This window comes from Salmo trutta, chromosome 2, assembly GCF_901001165.1.
Source record: "Salmo trutta chromosome 2, fSalTru1.1, whole genome shotgun sequence".
NCBI classification, from domain to species: domain Eukaryota; kingdom Metazoa; phylum Chordata; class Actinopteri; order Salmoniformes; family Salmonidae; genus Salmo; species Salmo trutta.
The window spans coordinates 8943530-8969680 of NC_042958.1; the positions used below are offsets into that span (position 1 = coordinate 8943530).

General features: G+C 44.2%; 2 protein-coding genes across 2 annotated transcripts; one reads left to right on the forward strand and one right to left on the reverse strand.

Moving 5' to 3' along the window:
• The first annotated feature begins 600 nt into the window (after positions 1-600).
• LOC115150104 (vesicle-associated membrane protein-associated protein A) lies at positions 601-5840 on the forward strand. The gene is made up of 6 exons (XM_029693034.1): positions 601-765; positions 1719-1871; positions 2286-2389; positions 2831-2911; positions 4573-4749; positions 4936-5840. The coding sequence occupies exons 1-6, from the start codon at positions 708-710 to the stop codon at positions 5095-5097; spliced, it is 735 nt and encodes a 244-aa protein (XP_029548894.1). The 5' UTR covers positions 601-707; the 3' UTR covers positions 5098-5840.
• A 650-nt stretch (positions 5841-6490) lies between these two features.
• Positions 6491-18321, reverse strand: LOC115148095 (protein APCDD1-like). Its single transcript, XM_029690177.1, has 5 exons — positions 17896-18321; positions 17373-17568; positions 14431-14983; positions 8379-8700; positions 6491-7322 (listed from the first exon to the last, which is right to left on the reverse strand). Exons 1-5 carry the CDS (start codon positions 17939-17941, stop codon positions 6871-6873), a joined length of 1569 nt encoding a protein of 522 aa, XP_029546037.1. The 5' UTR covers positions 17942-18321; the 3' UTR covers positions 6491-6870.
• Between the last annotated feature and the right edge of the window lie 7830 nt (positions 18322-26151).

The window sequence follows — 26151 nt, forward strand, 5'->3', positions numbered from 1 at the left end:
CGAGTAGGCATCAATTCACCACGTAGTTTATTCCTAATGTTTGTCCATAGGCTACCAGAGTGAGGACAGACATTTTTCAGAATAAACGTGGTAACTGAAAAACGTAATTAAATTGCCCACTCCCTACCCAGTATCTTAATCTGCCGCGTTACAATTTTGTATGCGTTGTTTGTTGGCAACCTTGGTATTTACGAAGTTTTTGGAACAGATTCCTGTTGGAACGTTCCACAAATTATACTCACCCCTTCACGGATGAGGGTCCAATATAATGATGTCTTAGTCACTATATGTAATTATATGGTTATAGTCGTGGTTAAGCGTACCTAAAAAAACAATATAATGTTTTTCCTACACTTGTAAAAAACAAAATAATATACAGTGCCATTCATGCATTTGAGATTAGTCAGTGCTGTTAATTTATTTGCTTAGGGTTTTTAAAAAGTTAAATAAAACTGGGAAAACTGTATATTTTGGCTCTGTAGGCACCCTCTGAAAAGGAACACGGTTCTATTGGACCAAATGTATTTGATAATGTTTATGTTGCCCATACAGTGATCTGCTCTGTATTTCAGGTGAAGAACACGGGTTTCGCGCTGATGTGGATTTTGCGCGCTTCCGTAACAACTGTAACTCGTGTGCACGTCTATTGGCTCTGAGTGATTTTTACACTGAACACCGGCTCCTTGGAACAGCTTTTCAACAACACAATGTCTAAATTGGAGCAGATCATTGTTATTGAACCGCCGTATGATCTCAAATTTAAAGGTAAGATGAATACTTTCGGTGGTTAGCTACCACTTGTAGACGCTTTCGGCAGTGGATTAGCAAGCTAGCGAACGTTACCAGCTCCGTGGACCGGGGCTGTGTTTAGCTTCAACAACCCTACTGAAACCTCTCGCATACCGCCGCCATTTTGAGATGGCAGCGAGGATTTACGGGCCTTTACCCAGTTAGCTACCCATAGAGCTAGCTAGCTATCACTGTACAACATTTATCGTCAGCCGCGGAGGGCGTATGGTCTCTAGTTACCCTAACTAGCTGACTTCTTACTGTGGCATTGACACAGCCAGCTAACTACTGTAACGTTAGTTTGCTGTCAGTCACTCAGGGATCATTGATAGCTAGCTAACGTTAGCCTGAAATAATATTCACTGCCATGGTTTTTTGGACAAGTAATTACTATAACATTAACTAGTTAGATAGGTAAACTAACAAGCAACACATTCTGATTTGACTAGACCAGTCATTGCATATACTATATTTTTTTCCCGGATTTATTTAACTAGCTAGCTAGGGTGACACGGCTGAAATTGCAGTTGTTGAATGGAAATAGTAGCTAGGTAAAAGAAGCTGACCGCTCATATGCTAGCTAGCTATCCTACTCATTAACACTTTGCACTGTGTCCAGATTGTTAATGCATTGTTATGCTATTTTGTTGACCGCATCCTTAGTGCTCATCACGTTGAGAACGAGGTGTAGTTAACTATGTGTAACCGTAGGCTATTTTCACATTATAGTTGGCTATGTTTTTATGCCAGCTACATGTTTATCTGAGCCCAGCCAACAGTTAACACTATTGTGTTTAATGGGTCATTTTACTATATAGAAAATCATTTGCCATAACGTGTAACTAGTTGGTTGTCATTTGCGTCTGTTGTGTGCATTGTACAGGTGACTCCATTGACCCTCAACACCATCTCCTTTCTCTCCAATGCAGGTCCCTTCACAGATGTAGTGACCACAAACCTCAAGCTCAAAAATCCCTCTGACCGAAAAGTATGCTTCAAAGTGAAGACTACGGCACCTCGCCGGTACTGTGTAAGGCCCAACAGCGGCATGATTGAGTCAGGAGCCACTGTCACTGTCTCTGGTAAGGATTTTGTATTTGCAGACCTTTTTCACTGTGCTGCCAACAACATCAAACAACAGCAAATTATATCCCTTTCCACTTTAATTAATTGTATGACTTTGTAAGTTTTTTTATTTTACCTTTTTTTAACAAGGCAAGTCAGTTAAGAACAAATTCTTATTTACAATGACGGCCTGGGAACAGTGGGTTAATTGCCTTGTTCAGTGGCAGAACGACAGATTTTTACCTTGTCAGCTCAGGGATTTGATCTAGCAACCTTTCGGTTACTGGCCCAACGCTCTTTACCACTAGGCTACCCTGCCGCCCCAAGTACAGATGAATCAGGCATGTAAATGTCAAATGCATGTATCAGTAGGCCTATATGTATGCATAGTCATGACCCCAGTTTTGACCCCATATCTTCTGTCTCAACAGTAATGCTGCAGCCCTTTGACTATGACCCCAATGAAAAAAGTAAACACAAATTCATGGTACAGACAATCTTTGCACCATCCACTGCTACAGACATGGATGCAGTGGTAAGTTTTCCTGTCCACATTACTACCAAATACATCTTGTGCTTTATGTTAGTAGCTATGTCATCAAAGGAAAACCTGCTTTTGATGATTTACAGGTTTCAGTACAGATTTCCAGAATTAAAATCACTTGGAGCTGATTTGCTGGTGTTTTTAGTCTTGTTTTGTTTTTTGTTTTAGCTCAGAATTTAGTGGGCCAAATAAAATTATTTGGTCTGCCAGTTGGAGAATCCTGCAGTACTGTATTAAAAATGCTTTTTATGATTGCTCCAGCAGAGGGCAGCAAATGGCATATTACATCCCAATGTCTATAGACTTGTAAATGACAATATTGCATGTTCATTGTTATTCCATCAGCGGTCCCTGTGATCAACTGATCAATCTGTGTTGTTCACCTTATCATTTACTTGTCAATCTCAACTTCTACTTGTTGAATGTCCACAGTGGAAAGATGCAACGCCAGATGATTTCATGGACTCCAAGCTGAGATGTGTGTTCGAACTGCCCACTGACAACAATAAAATGGTAAGTAGTAAAGGCTGGACTTTCCAAAGGAGTGTAAATTCTGTCAGCTGCCATCAGGGTTCTGGTGTTATATTTAAGCAATAAGGCACGAGGGGGTGTGATATATATATAGATATAGATATAGATATATATATAGATATATAGATGTATATATCTATATATATATATATATATATATATATATATATATATATATATATATATATATGGCCAATATACCACGGCTCAGGGCTGTTCCTAAGCACGATGCATCGTGGAGTGCCTGGTCACAGCCCTTAGCCGTGGTGTATTGGCCATATATCACAAACTCCCGAGGGGCGTCATTGCTATTATAAACTTGTTACCAACGTAATTAGACCACTAAAATTACATGTTTTGTCATACCCCTGGTATACGGTCTGATATACCACAGCTTTTCAGCCAATCAGCATTCAGGGCTCAAACCACCCAGGTTATAATTGTTTGATATTATACCTCCAATGTTGTACTGTTGTCACGGCCACAGGTCAATGTTGTCTGTCAATGCATCTTTTTCACATTTTCTCCTAGATTCTACTTGGATTTGTCTCCTTCTCCTTGCCCTGTTACTGTTGATTGTTCCTTTCTCTGCCTTTGCCTAGGTACAGTCATTTGATGGGTGCTAATGATATCATGTATTTTTGATGATTTGAAGTAAATAGCTGCTGTACTAACCAGCATTTCTACCTCAAACTTCCCCAAAGTCATATCTGAAATACTCACCGCTTGTAACAATTGAGATTTGAATGGAAGCTTGTTCCTAGTATGTGATAGGTCCGTTTTGTTTATTCAACGCAGTAAGAGTGTATAACCGTTTATAATACATTGAGTGTCGAATGTTCTACCTTACAATCCAAGCAACCACTAAACAACCCAAAGCTATATACATTATCTATTGGCATGCATGTTGCTTGTGCCTCCCCCTCGTGCGATAGCCTAGCGGTAGTGCCAGGGAGACCTGTGGTAGGGCCATGGGCAGACCCCTCATCACCCCAGGGCCAGAGCAGACCCCCAAACTCAGCACCAGGCACCTGGGCGACAGAGCAGCCTTCACCCCCGGAGAGTACCGCAGCCAACAACGCCAGCGACCTCCCAGAGTTCATGTCAGCACCCAGCTCAGTGCGAGGCAGGGAGTGGCAGGTTTGTGGCAGGACAGGAAGTTTCAGTTCAGGTGTCGTTTACTCACTGTAGGCCAGGGGTGGGCAAATTTTTTTGGCTGAAAGGTCACACTGGGCTTTCAAAATTCAATGGAGGGCCGCACCGATTTAAAATATATATATATTTTTAAATCCTTTTTTTCCCTTCTCCTCTTGTCAAAATCGATTTGTGGATTAGAGAAAGGTCTGTTTAAAAAAAAAATTCTCATCTACCCAAAATAATTATTTCCCTGCCGTAGCTGGTTGTAATTAGAATAGTAGTCTGAATGAAAACGTATTAACGCTTCATACTAATTTCAAACTAATTAACGCCATTTAAAATAAATAAATAAATAAATCCATCGGCTCAACAGTTTCATGAAGTTTGGTCTACTCTAAAGCGTGTTGAGTTTGTGTGGTTGGCATGTACAGCAATGTCAGGAGGGAAACTAGCCTCTTGTTCACGTTTGTCTTTTTGCCACCTTTTTCCACTTTCCTTGCTTCCAGGATGATGTTGATGCAACCAAAGCTGCCCCCGTCCTCAACTCCAACGCTGATGGCACGTCAGCGCCCAAGCCAATCAGCGCGTCCATGGACGACCCTGAGATGAAGAAACTGATGGACGAGTGCAAGAGGCTGCAGTATGATGTGGGCAAACTCTCAGACGAGAACAGACAACTCAAGGTATGGTCATAGGTTGTGTGATGTCTAAGATTGAGGCGGTATTAGGATAGTATTATATATTGGCGATATACAGTAATATATTGTGAAGACAATGTTCTTGTTAAGATGATATTGGCTTCGGCCTATGGCTGTGGTAGAGAAGCATGTGTGAAAGCCTTGGGGTTCTAACCTACTGTGTCCTCTCAGGACGAGGGCCTGAGGATGAGGAAGGCCCACCGGTCAGACAACATAGTCTCCAGCACGGGCGCCACGATGAACAAACAGCATTCTTCCAGTTACCTCCCCTCGCTACTGGTCGTCATAGCAGCCATCTTCATCGGATTCTTCCTAGGGAAGTTTGTCTTGTAGGGGTGGAGCGAGAGAAAAGGAAAGTGAGCCGGCATGGGCTCGTTTGTCTCCAAGGGCCTGGCCGTAGCGCCAGCTCACGGCGTGCGTACCTATGTTCTGTGTACCCAATCATAAGCAGGCCTCGCCTTTTACAATCTCACATGGTTAGTACACGTGGAAAAACAGAGGAATGAGCTTTCTCCTTTTTTGGGGGTTTTTCCTGATCTTTTTTGGGGGTGAGGAATCAGGGGAGGGATGTTTGGGGGAAAATGTAAATTGTACATTTATCTGAGCATTGATAACAGGTGAGTCGGGGCACTGGGTTTGTGACCTTGGAAGCAAAAAATAAATAAAAATGAGCTCTCTCTCTCTGTGGTTTTAATAAGAGTTGGAATGTTCAGTGTCTTGTCTGTTATTTTAATCATTTCAAGAAAAAACCTTCCAAACAAAAGACTGCTACATGTTGCTGAAACATTCTCATTTTCACTGAATTCTTCAAATCTTGGTTTTTCTTGAGGTATGTGAAATGATACAGTATGCTGGAAATATAGGTGTCTCCTACAGACATTTATTTTCCCTTTTCCCTACTGACATAAACATAATTATAAAAAATGAATTTTATTATTATTACAATTCTTTCTAGATGATTTTTTTTCTTTACACAAATTCTATATCCCTTGTGAGGCAAAAATATCTACGTTCTTGCAGTCCTGTCCCATGGTATTTAACATTGATGAAAAAGAAATAAAATCTTTAACATTCTAGTGGCTTGTCATCTTTGTTAATCATTTGTCTTTGAGGAAGAGCAAGGCTTAATTTGTATACGGTATCTTCCATTTTGTTAACTCCAAAATCCCGAACTCTGTGATGAACATGCAAATGTCATTGGAGTGAGCTGCATGAAGCATGATACCACAGGCCAGGATTCAATCCGATTGCGCTTTGTCGACAATGCAGCTTTTAAAGGCAATATTTGCGGAGACTGCATTCACGGTAAACGCTGCATATGTCAGCTCATTTGGAAATGACCAAATAGGTCTTTAGGGCCAATCAGCAGTTAAAACAATAACAAAGCCGTCGCCCATCCGTTATATCAAATGTATAGTTTTGACCATGTGTTGAGGCTATACAGAGTTTACATTTACAATGTTTACAAATATTGGAGTTAAAAAAAGTTTGATTGGGTATAACAGTTGAACTAAGCTCATGAGGCATTTATAAGTTATAGTCTTCAAGAATCAATGTGTATTGAGGGGCGCAGTGGTCTAAGGCACTGCATCTCAGTGCTAGAGGCATCCCTACAGACCCTGGTTTGAATCCAGGCTGTATCACAACTGGCCGTAATTGGGAGTCCCTTCGGGCGGTGCACAATTAGCCCAGCGTCATTAGGGTTTGGCCGGGGTTGGCCGTCATTGTAAATAAGAATTTGTTCTTAACTGACTTGCGTAGTTAAATAAAAACATTTTTAAGTCTAAAAATGTATGTAGAAACTGTCGATCGCTGATGGCACATTGCCGACAAATCACAATCAGATTGAATCACGGCCGTAGACAATTTGTGTTGTGTTGGGCACACCATAGGAAAAAAGCATTTCTTATTGGACGAGTACAGTACTTCCCAGTTTCACTTCCTGTCAAAGCGTTTTCTTCATTTGATGTCTACTGAACACGACTCTGAATAATAGTATGTAACAATTCAACATTGCCATCACATATGCTGTATTCAAAGAGTCTGAAAGTCCAATACACAGTCAATGAAGTGCTGCTCCACAACAACAGTAACATTCAGCTACTCCTACCTGAGATGCAGAACGGAGATAGCAGCAATAAGCAGCAGTCTAACCATATCCACCATGCCACCACCTCTGTGTCTGCAGCAGCTACTCCACAGTCTTTGGAGCTCGTCAGTTTCCCTCCACTCTGCTGGCCCGTGGCCAGCCCCTGCACACTGCACCAGAGGAGCCTGGTAGGAGGTGGCTGTCTTGTGGGGCTGGTTAGGGCTGGAGCCATCCGTGGGCCTCTGGCCGTTGAAGAGAAGGAGGCGGTTCGCATAGTCTCGCTCCATGCGGAAGAGTTCGTACTCAGTGTGGGGCAGCCGGATGCCCAGGGCAGCACAGCCATAGGTGGGAGTGACATCCTGCTCCAGACCCTGGCGCCATGAGCCCTCCGCCCCGCACTCCTTGCCCTGGAAGACGTTGAGCAGGGAGGTGGTGGCCCGGTCCATTGGAGTCACCCTCATGTGGTCCACTGAAGACCAAGAAGGGATTAGTCAGGTTGGTTGTTATGCTAATAATGGCATGATCATTAGCTGTGATCATTTATATACACTGAACAAAAATATAAATGCAACATGTAAAGTGTTGGTCCCATGTTTCATTACACAGGTGCACCTTGTGCTGGGGACAATAAAATGCCACTCTAAAATGTGCAGTTTTGTCACACAACACAATGCCACAGATGCCTCAAGTTTTGAAGGGGCGTGCAATTGGCATGCTGACTACCATAAGCCACCTCCAATGTTGTTTTAAAGAATTTTGCAGTACGTCCAACTGGCCTCACAACCGCAGACCAGGTGTATGGCGTCGTGTGGGCAAACAGTTTGCTGATGTCAACGTTGTGAACAGAGTGCCCCAAGGTCGACGGTGGGGTTATGGTACAGGCAGGCATAAGCTACAGACAACAAACATAAATGCATTTTATTGATGGAAATTTAAATGCACAAAGATACCATGACGAGATCCTGAGGCCTATTGTCGTGCCATTCATCCGTTGCCATCACCTCACATTTCAGCATGCTAATGCACAGCCCCATGTAGCAAGGATGTGTACACAATTCCTGGAAGCTGAAAATGCCCCTGTTTTTCCACGGCCTGCATACTCACCAGACATGTCACCCATTGAGCATGTTTGGGATGCTCTGGATCGACGTGTACGACAACGTGTTCCAGTTCCCACCAATATCCAGCAACTTCACACAGCCATTGAAGAGGAGTGGGACAACATACCACAGGCCACTATCAACAGCCTGATCAACGCTAAGCGAAGGAGATGTGTCACGCTGCATGAGGCAAATGGTGGATACTGACTGGTACTGACCAGATACTGACTGGTTTTCTGATCCTGTGATCAACAGATGCACATTTGTATTCCCAGTCATGTGAACTCCATAGATTAGGACCTAATGAATTTATTTAAATAGACTGAGTTTTTAACTCTAACTCAGTAAAATCTTAAAAATTGTGAAATGTTTTGTTTTATATTTTTGTTCAGTATATTTAGATTTATTGTGACAGTAACACCTACCTGTGAAGACAAACTCTGTCCCTCCCAGGACCCTGGTGGAGAGGACCGCGTGGCTGTAGTGACCCCGGGCGTACAGGCTGAACGTTGGCTGTCTGCACAATGGGTCGGCGTAATGCCAGTAGTGACCCTCCCAAGTGCAGTTGTGGTCGTGGAAAGCAAAATGGCGGGTCAGGAAGAGGACCCCAGGGCGTACCTCGCAGCGCTGGCTCACCCATTGGCCCTCTAGTTTGACGGGCAGGTTGTCTTCGCAGGGCAGGATGGGAGGATGGTGCTCGTCCGCCCCGGCAATGACTCGGCAGACACTGCAGGTATGCTCATGGTTCTGCAATAATGTTTCAGAATGTTACGTTTTCATATTGTGATTCAAAGAAATTCACACACCTGCAAGAGACTGTAGATGTTGGAATGCATCCCATTTTGATGTTTAACACAAAAGTCTTGTCACGACTCCCACCGAAGGTGGCGCCCCCTCCAGCTCGGGTGGCGCTCGGCGGTCGGCGTCACCGGCCTACTAGCTGCCACTAATTATTTTTGTTTTCCCCCTTTCTGTTATTGTTTGCACCTGTCCTTAGTTGGGTTGATTAGCGGGGCTATATTAGCTAGTTGGCTCGCCTGCTCTTTGTGCGGAATTGTTTCTCTGTTGGTTGCTTTGTGACGGGCTGTATGTATTTAGCGCTAGTGCGTGGTTTTGCGCTCATTGTGTTTTGTCCCCTGTGTTTGGGGCACTTTGATTTTTGTGTGCGCTCAGTCCGCGTCAGGCAAGGTGGGCCATGTTCTTCACCCGGTTTAGGTTCACGATTTCCTATAGACCAGGCTCCCTGAACACGAGGGCCGACGCGCTGTCCCGTCTCTATGACACTGAGGACCGGCCCATCGATCCAACTCCCATCATTCCAGCGTCTAGGCTGGTGGCACCAGTGGTATGGGAGGTGGACTCGGACATCGAGCGGGCGTTAGTATTGGAACCTGCGCCTTCGCAGTGTCCCGTGGGTCGCATGTACGTGCCGCTCGGTGTCCGTGATCAATTGATTCAGTGGGCTCACACTCTACCCTCTTCGGGTCATCCTGGTGTGGCGAGGACAGTGCGGAGTCTCAGGGGGAAGTACTGGTGGCCCACCTTGGCTAAGGACGTGAGGATCTATGTCTCTTCCTGTTCGGTGTGCGCCCAGAGTAAGGCTCCTAGGTATCTCCCGAGAGGGAAGTTACAGCCCCTCCCCGTTCCACAACGGCCATGGTCGCACCTGTCTGTAAACTTCCTGACAGATCTCCCCCCGTCTCAGGGGAGCACTACGATCCTGCTGGTTGTGGATCGGTTTTCAAAGTCCTGCCGTCTCCTCCCGTTGCCCGGTCTCCCTACGGCCCTGCAGACTGCGGAGGCCCTATTTACCCACGTCTTCCGGCACTACGGGGTGCCGGAGAACATTGTCTCTGATCGAGGTTCCCAGTTCACATCCAGGGTGTGGAAGGGGTTTATGGAGCGTCTGGGGGTCTCGGTCAGTTTTACCTCCGGTTATCACCCCGAGAGCAATGGGCAGGCGGAGAGGGTGAACCAGGAGGTGGGCAGGTTTTTGCGGTCATATTGCCAGGACCGGCCAGGGGAGTGGGCGAGGTACGGGAGAGGGCGGAGTTAGCCCAGAACTCACTTCGTCACTCCTCCACTAACCTGTCACCCTTTCAGTGTGTGTTGGGTTACCAGCCGGTCCTGGCACCATGGCACCAGAGCCAGCCTGAGGCTCCTGCGGTGGAGGAATGGGTACAGCGCTCCAAGGAGACCTGGAGAGCCGTCCAGGAATCCCTGAAGCAAGCAAGTGGACGGCAGAAGAGGAGCGCTGACCGCCACCGCAGTGAGGCACCCGTGTTCGTACCGGGGGACAGGGTCTGGCTCTCGACCCGGAACCTGCCCCTCCGCGTGCCCTGCCGGAAGCTGGGGCCGCAGTGTGTGGGGCCCTTCAAAGTCCTGAGGAGGATAAACGAGGTGTGTTATTGGTTACAACTCCCTTCCTATTACCGTATTAACACCTCGTTTCATGTGTCTTTCCTCAGGCTGGTGGTAGCTGGTCCCCTACAGGAAGGTGAGGTTCCGGAGGTCCCTCCGCCCCCTCTGGACATCGGGGGGTCCCCGGCGTACAGCATATGGGGCATTCTGGACTCGAGATGCCGGGTGAGGGGCCTGCAGTTCCTCGTGGACTGGGAGGGGTACGGCCCGGAGGAGAGGTGCTGGGTACCGGCGGAGGACGTCTTGGACCCATCCATGTTGAAGGATTTCCATCGCCTCCGCCCGGATCGCCCTGCGCCTCGCCCTCCGGGTCGCCCTCGAGGCCGGTGTCGGCGCGCTGCAGGAGCCGTGCGTCGGGGGGGGGGTACTGTCACAACTCCCACCGAAGGTGGCGCCCCCTCCTGCTCGGGTGGCGCTCGGCGGTCGGCGTCACCGGCCTACTAGCTGCCACTGATTATTTTTGTTTTCCCCCTTTCTGTTATTGTTTGCACCTGTCCTTAGTTGGGTTGATTAGCGGGGCTATATTAGCTAGTTGGCCCGCCTGCTCTTTGTGCGGGATTGTTTCTCTGTTGGTTTCTTTGTGACGCGCTGTATGTATTTAGCGCTAGTGCGTGGTTTTGCGCTCATTGTGTTTTGTCCCCTGTGTTTGGGGCACTTTGATTTTTGTGTGCGCTCAGTTCGCTATTTGGGGTGGCAGGTGTTTTGCTGTGTCGCTCATTAAAAAGCCATCACCCGTATCGCTGCTTCCTGCGTCTGATTCCTCCTCCACTACGCCCAAGCATTACAAGTCTGAACTATATTTCAGATTTCTAAGCGGTTTAATGAGTCACAGCATGGGGATAAATAGCATCACTGATGGTAACACTGAAATGTCAACAGACAATCAATCATGATGATGAAAAACACAAACGAGGCCATTCAAACTGTTGTTTGACTCTGACCCACCCAGCTAATAAAGGAGAAGCTTGGCAGACTGTCTTCTCATATGCTACTTGGGAGTGTTCCTGGCACCACTGCAAATCAGATACAATTTTATTTGTCATATGCGCCGAATACAACAGGTATTTCACCTTACAGTGAAATGCTTACTTACAAGCCCTTAACCAGTTTTAAGAAAATAGAGTTAAGAAAATATTTACTAAAAAAGTAACACAATAAAATAACAATAGCCTCCGGTACCGAGTCAATGTGCGGAGGTACAGGTTAGTCGAGGTCATTTGTACATGTAGCAGTGGCGGTCAGTGCCGTTTATGATGAGGGAGGACAATTCATTTCTTTCAAGAGCATGGCCTTATTTCTATTACAGCATTATTGGATGATTGTCATTCATATTCCCATTCACCCAGTTCAATGTAACATCGATAGGTTTAGGCTACTACATGATCCTCAAATTTTCCCTATACCCATCATGAGATTGCTACAACCTAGCCTATGAATGAAACATTAGAGACAACATTTTGAGGTGGCACACAGTGACACATTCAATACCGCCTTGCACACTCTTGCCTGCATCTAGCTTATATTTTCCAACAGCTGCAAATGATAGTTTCTATTGGACAAATTCAGGTATTTGTCCCCGTTTCGTTTGCTTCCGTTTAAGAAACGTTTTTCAACAGAGTTGGCGGAATGAATACACCCCTGATCACCCGCAAACACAGTTCACTTTCATAGCAGCCACTTTTTATTCCTTCTCACCTCTATCCTCTCACCTTTTCCCTTCATTTGTGGACTTCAATGCACAACACATAAGCTGTATGTGACCAGACGAAAAAACCTTTCAAACCATGTCATAACCGCTACACACAGCATACATCGTTGTCCCCATATTAGCTAAAGTAACGTCCTAGTCAACATAGCTAATATAACTAATGTGTTAGTAAACCCGCTAGTATCATGCAGTAACATTACAGTGTATAGTCGGTAAGCAGTTTAGCAGTTACACCGGGGGGCCCCGGTGGCAATAAATGTATTAAACCAAAAGCTTACCTTGACTTGGAAGAGTTCCAGTGTTATGTTGGATAGTCATAGCCAGCTAGCTAACATAGCAGGTGTTTGAGTAGGCTCGACTAGCCAGCTGCACTTGCTAGCTAAGTAAGTGAAACTAAAAGTGAAAAGAAATGATGAAATCTCTCTTTCTCTCGCCTCTCCTTCATTTTTGACGAAATTAATTTCTTGAAAACAGTTCAACTATTGTCTTTCTCTCTCTTTGAGTCAACTACTCACCACATTTTATGCACTGCAGTGCTAGCTAGCTGTAGCTTATGCTTTCAGTACTAGACTCATTCTCTGATTCTTTGATTGGGTGGACAACATGTCAGTTCATGCTGCAAGAGCTCTGATAGGTTGGAGGACGTCCTCCGGAAGTTGTCATAATTACTGTGTAAGTCTATGGAACGGGGTGAGAACCATGAGCCTCCTAGGTTTTGTATTGATCAATGTACCAAGAGGAGGATGGAAGCTAGCTGTCCTCCGGCTACACCATGGTGCTACCCTACAGAGTGCTGTTGAGGCTACTATAGACCTTCATTGCAAAACAGTGTGTTTCAATCAATTATTTGGTGACGTTAATATATTTAGTATAATTTTAACTAAAAAGGATAACTTTTTTAAATATTTTTAAACATTTTTTAAAATGAAATTCACTTAGGAGGATGGTCCTCCCCTTCCTCCTCTGAGGAGCCTCCACTGACATGTAGGTAGGGGTAAAGAAACTATGCGTAGATAATAAACAGATCATTTAACATGGGTTTGCCATCCTAGATTGATGGCAGGGATGAAAACAACCACCAAAGGCAAAGAATCAAAAGCTTCTCTCTGGCCTGGAAAATGCACTCGGTGATGGAGCTACTTCTCCTCTCTCTCTTCTCTGGATGGGGCTCATTGAAAAGCAGTAGGTGCCGTCTGTGCCTTGGTCTCAAGTCCTTCATTAAACAGTATCAGCCACAGGTACGTGTTTCAAAATGACATTAGCGGCGAATACGGAGACACAGTTTAATAGACAAATAAAATAAGCTATTTTCACATCCAGAACATCAAAAATTTCATCATACGCTATGACTGCCTTTATGGCTTTGGATCCTTGTTTACACTCATTGGGTTGTGAGTACAATATCGTAAATTAGCTCATCAAGCCCCTGTTATGTGTGGAGCCCTTTATAGATTGCACTCAATGGTTGAGCATCAGATTAATGTTTTAGCTGAACGTGACTAACTCTATTCATTCAAGGCTGACTGTAACTCCACCACCACTGCATGCATGAGTCACTTTCAACATCAATCGCCTCAGCTTTTAACCACAGCTCATTTACATTGACCTGACACTTTATAGGCAGGGAGTTGTTTGTATTAGTTAAAAAAAATACATGCTGGTAGATATATGGGTAAATGCTGGGGGGGGGGGACGACATGAAAGGGACGAATCCTTTTGTGAGTGGGAGGAAAGGAGGGAGCTTCTGAACTGAAGGCCTGGTTCCATCTCTCTGGTCCGGCTCTAGTTTTATCCCTCTGTCCTTGGTACAGCCTCAGGCACCAACACTACCACAGAGTAAGGGCAGGAATTCAGAAATTCAGAACAGAGCATACTGCGCCACTCTTTGCTATTCTCTTTGAAGAGCGCCCGTGGAAAACCAACCAACGGATGATCACTGCAATCCATGGATCTTCTCTGCTGCTGGGTTTGCAGTTTGCACAATTCATATTCTCTCCCATTTCACATAACGTGTCTGTCGTTGTGTACAAAAACATACAGACAATACTGTGATTGTTCAAAGAAAATAGGAATACACAGCCCTGGAATATCACGTATCAATTACTGTACATGTGTAGTTTCATTGCTGCAACAGTTTGTCATCTTTAATACCCACAATACTTTTTAGTTGGTAGGGATTTGACAAACAGATTCACAATTCACAGATGCTTGAAAATGATACTATCTGCCCAAAAATCGAAAAGGATTCTCTCTCATGGGGTCTCAGTATGGAAGTGATAACAAAGAGACCCTGACCATAGAAATATAGTAGACTAGATTAGAGCATAATATATATCTCTATGACTGACCTTGGTGTTCTGCAGTGGCGGCTGGTAGCTGGTGGGTGTGTGGTGGGTCCTCTGGGTGTGCTCAGTGTGGACGTCCCCCAGGAAGAGCTCCTCGTTGTGGTCATCAGGGAGCCAGACACCATGACGGCGGCGCCGCTCCACACGCACCAGCTGCAGCTCATTCATAGTGAAACCCAGCCTATGGGCACAGTCCCTCCCCTGCTCCTCCTCACTCCACAGGTCATAGCTGACGTGGGGCTCCCAGGGCTCCCGCTTTCCCCCTCCACCTAGGGACGGAGGTCCACAGTTGGGCTTGAGCCACTGGCTGAGGTCCATGGCTGCCTCGGGGCTGTGGAACACAACCTGGACGCTGTGAAGCTGATAGTCGGCCTCGGTGCCTCCGCGAACCACCCAGGAGGCCTGGCGCAGGTACAGCTTGCCCCGGGCGAGGAGGGTGTATGTGGGGGAGGAGCAGCGGTTGTCCCGGTAGTGGAACTGGAGGACCTGGAAGGTGTGGTTGTGGTTGAAGAGATAGGACCTGGTGATGAACTCTGACCCAGGCCTAACCTCACAGCTGATGGGGAAAACATTCATGAAATTGGCTTAGTCAAATGATTTGTTATTTCGGTATTATGCAGTGAGTCTGGTGGGTAACTAGAGTCAACCCCCCCATCTTTAATTTCACCAGTCGATTCAACACCTAAGACTTTACACTAAGAAGTCTGAAGCTGAACCTGTTGTTGTGCCAAGTAGGCTTTCATACAGAACAGTACTACTGTACTGTATCTTGTAGTGAGTGACCTTAACCCAGAGGGTGTTCTTTAATGGAAGCCTCTCCAACATAATCCAGGTAGAATCAGGCATTTCCCTGGGCAGCTGTCTAGACCACTTACTTTTTTCAATCTTTACTAATTGTTTTTTTGCTTTTTTAATTTCGCCTTTATTTAACCAGGTAGGCCAGTCGAGAACAAGTTCTCATTTACAACTGCGACCTGGCCAAGATAAAGCAAAGCAGTGCGACACAAACAACAGCACAGAGTTACACATGGAATAAACAAACGTACAGTCAATAACTCAATAGAAAAAATCTATATACAGTGTGTGCAAATGAGGTAAGATTAGGGAGGTAAGGCAATAAATAAATGACATGTCACTGGCTTAAAGTGGCATGAGTAAAGCCAGTGTGTATATTTAGGCGGGGGGGGGGGGGGTCCAGTGCCCCTGTGACAACAATTTTGGATCCCCTTGTGGCCCCCCTAAATGTGGAGTATGAAATCATTTTTACATAACTAATGTGAAGAAAGTGAAGAAAACGATATGACAACAATAACGTCTAATGTAACTGGCCCCTCTAACAGTACAACTGTTAGAGGGGCCAGTAAGCCTTCCCTGTAGCTCAGTTGGTAGAGCATGTTTGCAACGCCAGGGTTGTGGGTTCGATTCCCACGGGGGGCCAGTACGGGAAAGAAAGAAAGAAAGAAAGAAAGAAAGAAAGAAAGAAAGAAAGAATAAATGTATGAAATGTATGCATTCATTACTGTAAGTCGCTCTGGATAAGAGTGTCTGCTAAATGTAAAAAAAAAATGTAAAACTGGCCCCCCCAGTTGAAATGGTCTAGAACCGCCACTGCGAGGATGGATGACTCAACACTATACACTACAGCGAGGGAAATCACTGCTTAACGAAGAGCTGGAGTCACTTTCAGAATGGGTGGAAAGAAATCATTTTGCCCTAAATATTTCAAAACTAAAAACATTGTACTTGGGACAAATCATTCACTAAACCCAAAACCTCGACTAAATCTTGAAATTGAGTAAATTGAGGTGACTAAACTGCTTGGAGTAACCCTGTAAACTGTCATGTTCAAAACACATTGACGCAACAGTAGCTAAGATGGGGAGAGGTCTGGCCATAATAAAGCACTGCTCTGCCTTCTTAACAACACTATCAACAAGGAAGGTCCTACAGGCCCTAGTTTTATCGCACTTGGACTAATGTCCAGTCGTGTGATCAAGTGCCACATGGAGGGACTTAGAAAAATTACAATTGGCTCAGAACAGGGCAGTAAGGCTGGCCCTTAAATGTACACGGAGAGCTAACATTAATAATATGCATGTCAATCTCTCCTGGCTCAAAGTAGAGAAGAGATTGACTTCATCACTACTGTTTTTGTAAGAAGTATTGACATGCTGAATGCACTGAGCTGTTTGTTTAAACTCTGACACCCATAGCCCACAAGACATGCCACCAGAGGTCTCTTCACAATCCCCAAGTCCAGAACAGGCTACGGGAGGCACACAGTACTACATAGAGCCATGATTACATGGAACTCTATTCCACGTCATGTAAATGATGCAAGCTGTAGAATCAGATTTAAAAAACAGATACAAATTAACATTATGCAACACCGGGGACTGTGACGAGACACACACACAGGCACAGACACACGCATACACATGCTAACACACACAATGTACACACACACTGTACACATGGATTTTGTATTGTAGATATGTGGTAGTAGAGTAGAGGCCTGAGAGCACACACTTAATGTATTTTGAACTGTAAACTCAAGTAATATTTTTTTTTAATTTTTAATTTTTTTGTCATGTAATATTTGTAATTGCATATAACTGCTTTAATGTTGCTAGACCACCAGGAAGAGTAGCTGTTTCCTTCGCAGGAACTAATGGGGATCATTAATAAATACAAAACCCAACGCCTAGCAACCTCCGCAAGAAGTTCAGATATCTTAGAATAAGTTAAATAAAGGTTAAATAAAAAATTAAAATATATTCGAATACCAGCTGAAGTGTCTACAGCTGCAAGGTCCTGTGTTAAAGCTCCAGTCAGGACTACCCTTTGACATCGCTACAATATATTGACTATACATTCTTACAATTCTGTACTAAATAAGGGTTCATAGCAAACAGTTTAATTGCGCATGTTACACATGATATTACCTGGTGGATACCCAGTGGCCTGCGATGTTGGGGGGCATATGCACTGAGATCTGGCCTCCAGCTTGGAGATGCTGGAGCATGTACTGACACTGAAATCCCACAATAGCAGCGTGCTGATGCCGCTGCCCATGTTTCCTCCCCAGGGTCCCGACACTGGCTCTCATGTCTGAGTGAAGCAGAGAGCCATGACAAATACCTGGAGCGGAGAAAGAGTGATGTCATTGGAAACTTTTCCATGAGTTAGTCATTTTTTTTATTATATATGCTTTAGTAGCATACTATACATTTATGAAAAGTTTACTATACAAACATGGCAATATAGTGCATGCGTTTCTAAAGATCTATTACTCAATACTGAAATATCACAATCATCCACTACGTGTTGTTCATAATTACATTTTCAAATAATTGGTAGGCTACATATAAATTAATATTATAGGATATCGCCCAATATAGATACGGAATAAAACATATTTAGGCTACATCACTAGTAAATACTTACACCTGAACGTTCCAAACTCACCATTGAAAAGAACGGCACTAGAGACAATCCATTTCATCAGTAACATTGTTAGTCTTTGACTGAGACGACACCTTTTTTATTTATTAGCTAAGAACCACTCCTATGTCCATTAACAAGTATTATTCATTATCAGTTGCCTTTCTTCTCATTTGTTCCTTTCATCACCAACCGTTCATTGCAGAATAATAAAATACCTCACAGAACATTCCGATGTCAATCATTCCCAGAAACGTGGCTTGATGCTCTGATACGAGTTCATTTCATAATATACTAATAAAGTCGTTGTTCGATGTGACTCATAGAGCAACTTTGTAATTTATTTTGTTATAGGTTTCCTCTATCCGACTTTTTAAATGATTTTAAATTGGACGAACATCTCGCTCTGTCGTCTGTCTGTGTCATAGTTGACAGCACACAACAAGTCCTGTTTTCTTTCGTAGGAGGGCACTCGTGCTGTGACTCAGTCCCCCCCCCCCCCCCCCCCCCCCCCCCAACAACCCGATGAGTCAAACCCTATTCTGAACATGATCAAAGTCAACTCCCGAACGAGACAAAATAACCAACCATAGTATAAGGACAGCTAGATCTGCACACACAACAGTGTGCCACTGACGACCTGCGGTATCATAAGGCGATTTTCAATTTCTCAAATTTCAGACCACTGTCATAAATGATTATTAATGTAAAATATTACACATTCAAAGAAATACATGTTCAGGGTATTGCCATACATGAATCCACTGTACAGTGATACAACACACACATCACACAATATCTAAATGTTACATCAGGCTATAGCAATATAAATGCAACATAAATGCATTCACTATTTACATTGAAATCTCATGGGTTATGAATAATTTGGTGGAATATAAATATGCCTTGCAGTTGAGTAGTGAGACAGATATCTGTCAGCGCTTGGTCAAAAATTCCCTCTCACTCCAATCTAACTGCATTTCCTCAGTGACAGCTACATGAATTATGCATCCGCTTGGTTGAATCTAAACATACAAGAAGCCTGCAGTATGAAGTCCTGCTCCTGAAGTCAATAGCAAAGTCCAATGAGACACCCAAGCGTTGTATTCTAACGTTGTGAAGTCCAATAGCAACATTCTGCAAATGGACTACTCTGTCTTAGTTACTGTACAGTATGTCTTGTCTTGCAGAAAGATAACCAATTCATGCACTGAGAGAATATATTATTTGATACATTGTATCCAGACACATCTATAAAAATCCATAATCTATTTATCAATGTAAACAATATATATTTACAATATCGCTACCATCATTATGGCCAACTTCAGCGTCCTTATATTTTGATATTCATCTACTAAGTCGTAGAAGGTCTCACGTTGGTGTGTGTTCTGCGCTGTGTGTGTGTGTGTGTGTGTGTGTGTGTGTGTGTGTGTGTGTGTGTGTGTGTGTGTGTGTGTGTGTGTGTGTGTGTGTGTGCAGAAGTGAAAGTCTACTCCTCTACGCCTAGCACTGGCTCACCCAAACCCTCCAGGGAACCTAAGTGTATTTAACAAGACCAAAATATACTTACTAAGGGCATTTGTGTTGCTTAATGAAACATGCTTGTGTTGGATGCCCTTTTGATGCTCAGAGGGGTGAAAATGCAACCCGAGAAAGTAAAAAAATTATATTTCATGTCCATGAATGGGCATGTCTTGAATGAGTACTTAGTATTGCAATTGATGAAGGCATTGAACGGTTCTGATATCAAATCTCAGTTTGTGGTTTAATCAAGTAGATATGAATGTTTCCTCAATGTCAATGTCTGGACAAAGAGCTATTGAAGATAGTCAACATGCTATAAAGTACAAGTATTTAAACTTGACGCCAATCACTGACTGACATCCTGTCACACCTTCTCCATCCCCCTATCCCTTCCCTCCAGACATGCTGATACATTTCCACCAATGTTGACTGTCAGGTGCTAAGCTGTGCTTTAGAACTATAACATAAAAGTACTCCTACATGCACTTTGGGACAGTTTCCCGGACACTGGATACAGAATAATCTTGGACTAAAAGACATGTTTAATGGAGATCCTCCATTGAAGGAACAGAGTATGAATGAGGGAGTGTCTGTGAGGAGATGAAAAGAGCAGCTGTGTCTGTGGTCTTAGCTGTGTCTGTGGTCCTCTACAGGGCTCCTCTCCTGCTCGGGGAGGTCTGGAGGCCGATTAGGGAGGGAATCCTTCTGGCCTTTGTTGCCGGGGGTGACAGGACCCAGAAGTCAAGGGTTAGCGGCCCCTTACAGAAGGGAATCAGCTGACCTCATCTTCACTCAGGCCCTTTGAGAGGACAGATCACTTTCTGGAAGACGGGAATGGCGAGAATTGTGGAGGGATGGCAGATACAGATAGATGGATAGAAATCCCACGCTGGGCTTTAACATTAACATCCAGACTGAAGTGATTTGAGGTGTATTAGGCACTAGAAACTATAACTAAAATCCTGATTCTATGACCTAGAGTAGATACCCACTGGGCACAGACATTAGTTAAACGTTTAGTTTTGATTTACATTTTGTTGAGCTGTCAATGAATGGGAATTCAATGTGAAATCATTTAGCACACCCCCATTCCCGTCAACAGGGCTGTAGTGAAGTAGGTTGAGAACTTCAAGTTCCTTGGTGTCCACATCACCAACAAACGATCACGGTCCAAACACACCAAGACAGTCGTGAACAGGGCACGACAACGCCTATTCCTCTCCAGGAGGCTGAAAAGATTTGTCATGTGTCCTCAGATTCTCAAAAATGTCTACAGCTGGCAGCATCGAGAGCATCTTGACTGCTATGGCAACTGCTTGGTATCTGACCATAAGGCGCTACAGAGGGTAGTGCGCATGGCCCAGTACATCATTGGGGCAAAGCTTCCTGCCATCCAGGACCTCTATACCAGGCGGTGTCAGAGGAAGACCCTAAAATATCCTGAGGCTGCATTTATTGTAGCTGGGGATTTTAACAAGGCTAATCTGAAAACAAGGCTCCCTAAATTTGATCAGCATATTGAATGCGCGACCCGGGCTGGCAAAATTCTGGATCGTTGCTACTCTAACTTCCGCGACGCATATAAAGCCCTCCTTTCGGCAAATCTGACCACAACTCCATTTTGTTGCTCCCAGCCTATAGACAGAAACTTAAACAGGAAACGCCCGTGCTCAGGTCTGTTCAACGCTGGTCCAACCAATCTGATTCCACGCTTCAAGATTGCTTCGATCACGTGGACTGGGATATGTTCCGGATAGCCTCAGACAACAACATTGATGTATACGCTGATTTGGTGAGCGAGTTTATTAGCAACTGCATCGGTGATGTTGTACCCACGGTGACTATTAAAACCTTCCCCAACCAGAAACCTTGGATTGCTGGCAGCACTCGCGCAAAACTGAAAGTGCGAATCACGGCTTTTAATCATGGCAAGGCGACCGGAAACATGACCGAATACAAACAGTGTAGCTTTTCCCTCCGCAAGGCAATCAAACAAGCTAAGTGTCAGTATAGAGACAAAGTAGAGTCGCAATTCACCGGCTCAGACACGAGACGTATGTGGCAGGGTCTACAGTCAATCACGGATTACAAAATGAAAACCAGCTCCGTTGCAGACACCGACATCTTGCTTCCAGACCAATTAAACAACTTCTTTGCTTGCTTTGAGGACAATACAGTGCCACTGACATGGCCCGCTTCCAAAACCTGCAGACTTTCCTTCACCGCAGCCAACGTGAGTAAAACATTCAAACATGTTAACCCTCGCAAGGCTGCCGGCCCAGACGGCATCCCTAGCCGCGTCCTCAGAGCATGCGCAGACCAGCTGGATGGTGTGTTTATGGACATATTCAATCAATCCCTATCCCAGTCTGCTGTTCCCACATGCTTCAAAGAGGGCCACCATTGTTCCTGTTCCCAAGAAAGCTAAGGTAACTGAGCTAAACGACTATCGCCCCGTAGCACTCGCTTCCGTCATCATGAAGTGCTTTGAGAGACTAGTCAAGGATCATATCACCTCCACCCTTCCTGACACCCTAGACCCACTCCAATTTGCTTACCGCCCCAATAGGTCCACACACGACGCAATCACACTGCCCTAACCGATCTGGACAAGAGGAATACCTATGTAAGAAAGCTGTTCATCGATTACAGCTCAGCATTTAACACCATAGTTCCCTCCAAACTCGTCATTAAGCTTGAGACCCTGGGTCTCGACCCCGCCCTGTGCAACTGGGTCCTGGACTTTCTGACGGGCCGCCCCCAGGTGGTGAGGGTAGGAAACAACATCTGCACCCCTCTGATCCTCAACACTGGGGCTCCACAAGGGTGCGTTCTCAGCCCTCTCCTGTACTCCCTGTCCACCCATGACTGCGTGGCCATGCACGCCTCCAACTTAATCATCAAGTTTGCAGACGACACTACAGTGGTAGGCTTGATTACCAACAAGGACAAGACAGCCTACAGGGAGGAGGTGAGGGCCCTCAGAGTGTGGTGTCAGGAAGATCACCTCACACTCAATGTCAACAAAACAAAGGAGATGATCGTGGACTTCAGGAAACAGCAGAGGGAGCACCCCCCTATCCACATCGACGGGACAGTAGTGGAGAAAGTGGAAAGTTTTAAGTTCCTCAGCATACACATCACGGACAAACTGAAATGGTCCACCCACACAGAAAGCGTGTTTAAGAAGGCGCAACAGCGCCTCTTCAACCTCAAGAGGCTGAAGAAATTTGGCTTGTCACCAAAAACACTCACAAACTTTTACAGATGCACAATCGGGAGCATCCTGTCGAGCTGTATCACCACCTGGTACGGCAACCGCTCCGCCCACAACCGTAAGGCTCTCCAGAGGGCAGTGAGGTCTGCACAACGCATCACCGGGGGCAAACTACCGGCCCTCCAGGACACCTACAACACCCGATGTCACAGGAAGGCCAAAAAGATCATCAAGGACAACAACCACCTGAGCCACGGCCTGTTCACCCCGCTATCATCCAGAAGGCGAGGTCAGTACAGGTGCATCAAAGCTGGGACCGAGAGACTGAAGAACAGCTTCTATCTCAAGGCCATCAGACTGCTAAACAGCCATCACTAACACAGAGAGGCTGCTGCCTACACACAGACTCAAATCTCTAGCCACTTTAATAATTCAAAATTGGATGTAATAAATGTATCACTAGTCACTTTAAACAATGCCACTTTATATAATGTTTCCATACCCTACATTACTCATCTCATATGTATATACTGTACTCTATACCATCTACTGCATCTTGCCTATGCCGTTCGGCCATCGCTCATCCATATATTTATATGTACATATTCTTATTCATTCCTTTACACTTGTGTGTATAAGGTAGTTGTTGTGAAATTGTTAGATTACTTGTTAGATATTACTGCACGGTTGGAACTAGAAGCACAAGCATTTTCGCTACACTCGCATTAACATCTGCTAACCATGTGTATGTGACCAATAAAATTTGATTTGAAAATTGCCAGACTCCAGCCACCCCAGTCATAGGCTGTTCTCTCTGCTACCGCATGGCAAGCGGCACCGGAGTGCCAAGTCTAGGTCCAAAAGGCTTCTTAACAGCTTCTACCCCCAAGCCATAAGACTGCTCAACAGCTAATCAAATTACAACCCAGACTATTTGCATTGCCCCCCCAATTTATTAATAAAAAAAAAAGTAAAATGGTTTACTTTTTAGTTATTTATTATTATTATATATTTTTTTGAAATTACGCTGCTGCTACTCACTGTTTATTATCTATGCAGTCACTTTACCCCTACCTGTACCCCCGCACATTGACTGTGTACCGGTACACCTGTGTATAGCCTCATTATTGTTATTTTATTGTTACTTTTTACTTCAGTTTATTTAGTAAATATTTGTCTTAACTCTTATTTTTCTTAAAACAGCATTGCTGGTTAAGGGTTTGTAAGTAAGCATTTCACGGTAAAGTCTACACTTGTTGTATTCTCCGCATGTGACAAATAACATTTGATTTGATTTGATATCAATCAAAAATGTCCCCATGTCATTGGATTTAGGTTAAAAGTGGTGTGAAACAAAAAGACGAAATTCTCTGAGGTTGATGACTTTTTTCAAATCCAATCAGTTTTCCAAATTGTTCCAACATTGTCACATATATTTTTGCCCAGTGAGTAACCAGTAAATGGACAACACAGTATTTATTCTTATTTTTAACTAATAACAGAATAACTTATGTGAGAACAGGGAAAATCAAGCGTTCTTCTTCAGACAGGTCATCTCGGTTGTCTGATCAGACAAACCAGACAAAAGTTGATGTTTCATCCTCAGGCAAACTGCTTGACAAGCCAACTGTCTGTGAAATAATTGAAGGAGAAACATTACGCAGTGAGTGTTGTTGCTTGAACATCTCAATGTGGTGGTCATATGGTGCTTTGACGACCAACACAAGAAGACACAAACACAGCCAGATCTGGGAAAGAAGGAATGTCGTTCTGGCTCTGGGGTTCTGAAAACGAGATTTTTGTGTGTCGAGTCCCATTGGGTTGTCTCCCCCTGCTGTTTCAAAAATAAGCAACTATAATCAGTCATTAATAATAACCCTAATTTAAGAAAAAAAAGAAGAGAAACCTGCACTGATGATCATTGGAGGATTAGTTTGAAGGAACCAATCCTTCCACATGCACAGATAGTGAACTGCCATAAAGTAGACTGATTCAGTCATTAATAATAACCCTCAATTAAAAATGTAGCCCAGAACATTTGAACATTTGAAAAAAGGAGTCCAACCATTGGAGGATCAGTAACAAGCATCTCAGTAGCAGTTTGAACTGAACCTTCCACATCCATAGATGGCTAACTGCCATTAATAACAAGGCTATGGAAGATCAAGAGCACTGGCTGTTGTTCTACAAAGTCTTCTCGCAAGCCCAAACTTCAAATGAGGACCTAGAACAATGAGCATTCTGACTAGGCTTTCTGTTTCCTCCGGGGCATGCCAAGCTCACAACACCAACAGCGAATGGATGCATCAATCAGGTTCAGTGTATTATTTTTGTATTGCTCCCTTGCAGAGAAAAACTGTCCAAACAATGACCAACAAAGTTATGAGAGAGAGAGTGATCAATGTGGTCTCAGAGCATTTCGTATTATTCTGTACGTAAATCAGAGATACTCCCTTTAGTATGATATGAGCCCTTCACTTTTTCCACATTTTGTTACATTACAGCCTTATTCTAAAATAGATTTTTTTTAAAAATTGTCCTCATCTATCTACACACAATACCCCATGATGACAAAGCGAAAGTTTTTGACTAACAGAAATACCTTATTTACATAAGTATTCAGACCCTTTGCTATGAGACTCGAAATTGAGGTCAGGTGCATCCTGTTTCCATTGATCATCCTTAAGATGTTTCTACAACTTTATTGGAGTCCACCTGTGGTAAATTCAATTTATTGGACATGATTTGCAAAGGCACACACCTGTCTATATAGGGTCCCACAGTTGACGGTGCATGTCAGAGCAAAAACCAAGCCATGAAGTCGAAGGAATTGTCCGTAGAGCTCCGAGACAGGATTGTGTCGAGGGACAGATCTGGGGAAGGGTACCAAAAAAATGTCTGCAGCATTGAAGGTCCCCAAGGTCCCAGTGGCCTCCATCGTTCTTAAATGGAAGAAGTTTGGAATCACCAAGACTCTTCCTAGAGCTGGCCACCCGGCCAAACTGAGCAATCGGGGGAGAAGGGGCGTACCCAAATATATTGTATTTTCAGTTGTTTAAAGCTGGTGTACAAAACCGAAAGTAAAAGATGCAAAATTGAAATTTAAGAACACAGAAGCATAGAAATAGCACACATAGAAAAGATCTACTGCTTCTCAGACATGCTTTCAATTAGAATGATAGATCTAATACATATTTCTATGTGAATTTGGTCCGATTAAGGGGTTTACTACTGAGACAGAGCTCAGTAGGTCAGATCTCAAACTGCTATTGAAAGGCGGAGGACATTTGTAGACTGCAAGGGCCTCTTGAGAGGAGCAAAGAAGTGTTATTTTTCTAATTTTCAGCGTATTAGAATGTCTACACAATACACTGTTGCAATGTTAAATAGACTGTTGCATGATTCATTGGTGGCCTAGAGCATGTGTACTCATGCCCGGCTCCAGGCCTAAGCCCCCCCCCAAAAAATATAAATAATAGGAATTTACTGTTGACAGTTAGAATAGTAGAATACACAAGATGCAAGTATACAATTTC

Excerpts from the sequence above, each read along its gene's own strand:
- LOC115148095 (XM_029690177.1), bottom strand. The coding sequence starts at position 17,941 with ATGTTACTGATGAAATGGATTGTCTCTAGTGCCGTTCTTTTCAATG. Across the intron at positions 17,569-17,895 it reads TAGTGCCGTTCTTTTCAATG|GTATTTGTCATGGCTCTCTG; the intron begins GTGAGTTTGGAA and ends TCTCCGCTCCAG. Across the intron at positions 8,701-14,430 it reads CGCCACTGCAGAACACCAAG|AACCATGAGCATACCTGCAG; the intron begins GTCAGTCATAGA and ends ACATTATTGCAG.
- LOC115150104 (XM_029693034.1), top strand. The coding sequence starts at position 708 with ATGTCTAAATTGGAGCAGATCATTGTTATTGAACCGCCGTATGATCTC. Across the intron at positions 2,912-4,572 it reads CCACTGACAACAATAAAATG|GATGATGTTGATGCAACCAA; the intron begins GTAAGTAGTAAA and ends CCTTGCTTCCAG. Across the intron at positions 4,750-4,935 it reads ACGAGAACAGACAACTCAAG|GACGAGGGCCTGAGGATGAG; the intron begins GTATGGTCATAG and ends GTGTCCTCTCAG.